The sequence below is a fragment of the Merops nubicus genome, unplaced genomic scaffold (assembly GCF_000691845.1).
Source record: "Merops nubicus isolate BGI_N331 unplaced genomic scaffold, ASM69184v1 scaffold14477, whole genome shotgun sequence".
In the NCBI taxonomy this organism is placed as follows: Eukaryota; Metazoa; Chordata; class Aves; order Coraciiformes; family Meropidae; genus Merops; species Merops nubicus.
The window spans coordinates 1-3,167 of NW_008622374.1; the positions used below are offsets into that span (position 1 = coordinate 1).

Here is a 3,167-nt window from a genome sequence, read left to right on the forward strand (position 1 = left end):
GGGGTGGTGGGCTGCTCCAGGGGGTGAGGCAGGACAGGGTGGTGGTTGTCATGGGGGTCTTGTTCCGTTGTAGTCATTCTCCAAGATGCCTGGGGCTCCCTGTCACAGTTCTTTCTCTAGGATACTTGGGATCCCCATCATGGTTCTTCTTTGGGATACTTGGGATCCTTGTCATGGGCCATCTCCAAGATGCCTGGTGTCCCCCTTGTAGTTTTTCTCCAAGTTGCCTTGTGTCTTCAGTGTAGTTTTTCTTCAAGATGTCCAAGGTCCTCATCATGGCCTTCTCCTGGATGCCTTTGGTTCCCATCGTGGCCCTTCTCCAGGATACCTGGGGGTCCCTGTCATGGTCCTTCTCCAAGATGTCCAGGGTCCCCATCGCAGTCCTCTTCCAGGATGGCTGGGGTCCCCATCGTGGCCCTTCTCCAGGATACCTGGGGGTCCCTGTCATGGTCCTTCTCCAAGATGTCCAGGGTCCCCATCGCAGTCCTCTTCCAGGATGGCTGGGGTCCCCATTGTGGCCCATCTCCAAGACACTCCCAGCTTCCTCATTCTAGTTTGCTGGGAAGTTTGGGGTCCCCACCGTTGTCCTTCTGCAAGATACAGAGGGTCCCCATCATGATCCTTCTCCAGAATGACTTCATGGTCCTTTGTCCTGGATGCTCAGGGTTCCCACTGTAGTCCTTCTCCAAGATAGCTGGGGTCCCTCCTGTGGTCCTTCTCCAGAATGTCAAGGGTCCCCATCATGGTCCTTCTCTGAGATGCCAGAAGTCCTCAACTGTCACCCTCCTCCAAGATGCTGAGTGTCCCCATCACAATGCTTCTCTGGGCTGGGATGCCTGCAGTCCCCCACCCCAACCTTCTCCATGATGCCTGTGGTCCTCATCACGGTCCTTCTCCAGGAGCCCTGGTGTCCTCAGCTACAGCCCTTCTCCAGGACACCTGCAGTCCCCACACACAGCCTTCTCCTTGGTCTCCAGCTTCTCCCCTGTTTTGACCTTTCTCTGGGATGCCCACTGTCCTCAGCCATGACCCTTCTCCAGGATATTTCCAATCCATGGTTGTGGCCCTTCTCTGGGACACACCATGTCCCCATCCTGAGGGACACCATCTTACGCAGTTGTCCCCCATCCATCCTTAACCCTGAGGTGGACCAACAGAGGTGGGAACCACCACTGGCCTGCGGGGAGGGCAGTGGGGGCAGGTGAGAGGGCTGAGGGCTACCGGGGTGTCCCAGATCACCCTAACTGTGGCAACTCTGCTCCCGCAGGGCTGAGCCCGGCCCCCGGGAAGGCGCTGAGCCCCGTGCTGCTGTGCAAGGTCTGTGGGGACACCAGCAGCGGGAAGCACTACGGCATCTACGCCTGCAACGGCTGCAGCGGCTTCTTCAAGCGCAGCGTCCGCAGGAAGCTCATCTACAGGTGGGGAAGGTGGCAGAAGGGTCCCCCTTGGGTGGGGTGGGGACCCAGAGGGGTAAGGGCCTTGGGATGGACACCCGGTGGGGTAGGGACTGAGGGGACAGGCGGCTGGTGGGGTAAAGATCTTGGAGGTGAATGTCCAGCAGGACAAGGACCTGGGAGTTGGGCACCTAGAGAGACAGGGGCTCTGGGAGTGGGCACCCAGGAGGGTGAAGACCCAGGTGATGGACACCCAAAGGGACAGGCACCCAGCAGGGTGAAGACCTAGGGTATGGACACCCAGCAGGGCAAGGACCTCAGGGTGTGAAGACCCAGTGGGACAGGGAGCAGAGAAACAGGCACCCAATGACATGGGGGACCAGGGGACGTGAACCCAGTGGGAGAGGGACCGGGGGGGAAGGACACCCAGTGTGACAGGGACCCCAGGTCATGGTCAACAAGTGGGGCAGGGACCCAGGAGGACTTGAAGTCAGCAGGGCAGGGATCAGGCTCCCAATGGGACAGGGACCTGGGTGAGGTAGGGGGTCCAGAGCACCCTTAGGGCACCCTCAGGATATTCACTGTCACCAAGGCAGAGTAGTCAGCTGGGACAGGGCACCCTTGGAGGGGGCACCCACTGGGAACAGGGCACCGCTTAGGGACAGGACACTCATTGGGTGAAGGACAAGACACTCAATGGGGACAAAGCACGCCCAAGATGTGGCACCCATGGCAGGGGTAGGCCACCCTTTGAGGTTCCCCCAGGCAGGTATCACCATCGCCACATCCCCAGGGGAGGGGACACCCACCCAGGACCCCCCAAGGACAAGGGTCACCCCAGGGGCTGTAGCTAAGTGCCACCTCTTGCCACAGGTGCCAGGCAGGGACAGGGCTGTGCCCGGTGGACAAGGCACACCGCAACCAGTGCCAGGCCTGCCGACTCAAGAAGTGCCTGCAAGCCGGCATGAACAAGGACGGTGAGATGGGCGGGGTGGGACCCCCACGGTGCCAGATAGCTGGAGGTGCCAGCTGGGTGGCCGGCACTGATGCCACCGTGTCCCCGCAGCCGTGCAGAACGAGCGCCAGCCCCGCAGCACCGCCCAGGTCCGGCTGGACAGCATCGAGCTGGACGCCGAGCTCCCCTCCGAGCACGTGGCCACCACCCGTGAGGTTCCTCCGACCCCTTGCCCGGGTCCCCGAGGTCCCGGTGCCACCGTTGCCATCACCCCGGGTCCCCGAGTGCCCACGCCACCTACCAACCATCGTTTCATGGCCAGCTTGATGACGGCTGAGACCTGTGCCAAGCTGGAGCCCGAGGACGGTAGGTGGCTGATGGTGGGGAGGGGCCAAGCGGGGCTTGGCCTCGTAGTGTGGTGACCACCAGCATCTTTTGCAGTTGATGAGACAGTGGATGTGACTGGCAGTGAGCCGGAGAGGCCAGCCGGCGAGTACCAGGTGGCACCGTACCCTGTGGCCAGCCCCGAAAATGTCTACGAGACCTCTGCGCGTCTCCTCTTCATGGCCGTGAAATGGGCCAAAAACCTGCCGGTCTTCTCCAACCTGCCCTTCCGTGATCAGGTGGGCTTTAGGCCCCTCTTGGGCCAGCAGGGACCCCAAAAAACATAGGCAGCCGGTGGGATGAGAATAGCTGGAGCCCCCCAGCGTTCCCGACAGGATCTCGGGGTACCTCCCACCCGAGATTGGGAGGTCGCTCCTCAGCCCAACCTACCGTGGTGGCTGCGGGTGCTGGAGGGCTTTGGAGGGGAGGGGGGA

General features: G+C 61.5%; 1 protein-coding gene across 1 annotated transcript in view; it reads left to right on the forward strand.

Annotated features, from left to right (window-relative positions):
* Nucleotides 1–1,234: 1,234 nt before the first annotated feature.
* NR2E3 (nuclear receptor subfamily 2, group E, member 3) overlaps nt 1,235–3,167 on the forward strand; it is a gene marked incomplete at its 5' end in the record, with an annotated part of 2,648 nt that continues 715 nt past the window's right edge. The window contains 4 exons of the mRNA XM_008944765.1: nt 1,235–1,418; nt 2,268–2,371; nt 2,461–2,715; nt 2,791–2,972. Of these exons, the coding sequence (XP_008943013.1) occupies nt 1,235–1,418; nt 2,268–2,371; nt 2,461–2,715; nt 2,791–2,972 (725 nt within the window). The remainder of the gene's footprint in view (nt 1,419–2,267; nt 2,372–2,460; nt 2,716–2,790; nt 2,973–3,167) is intronic.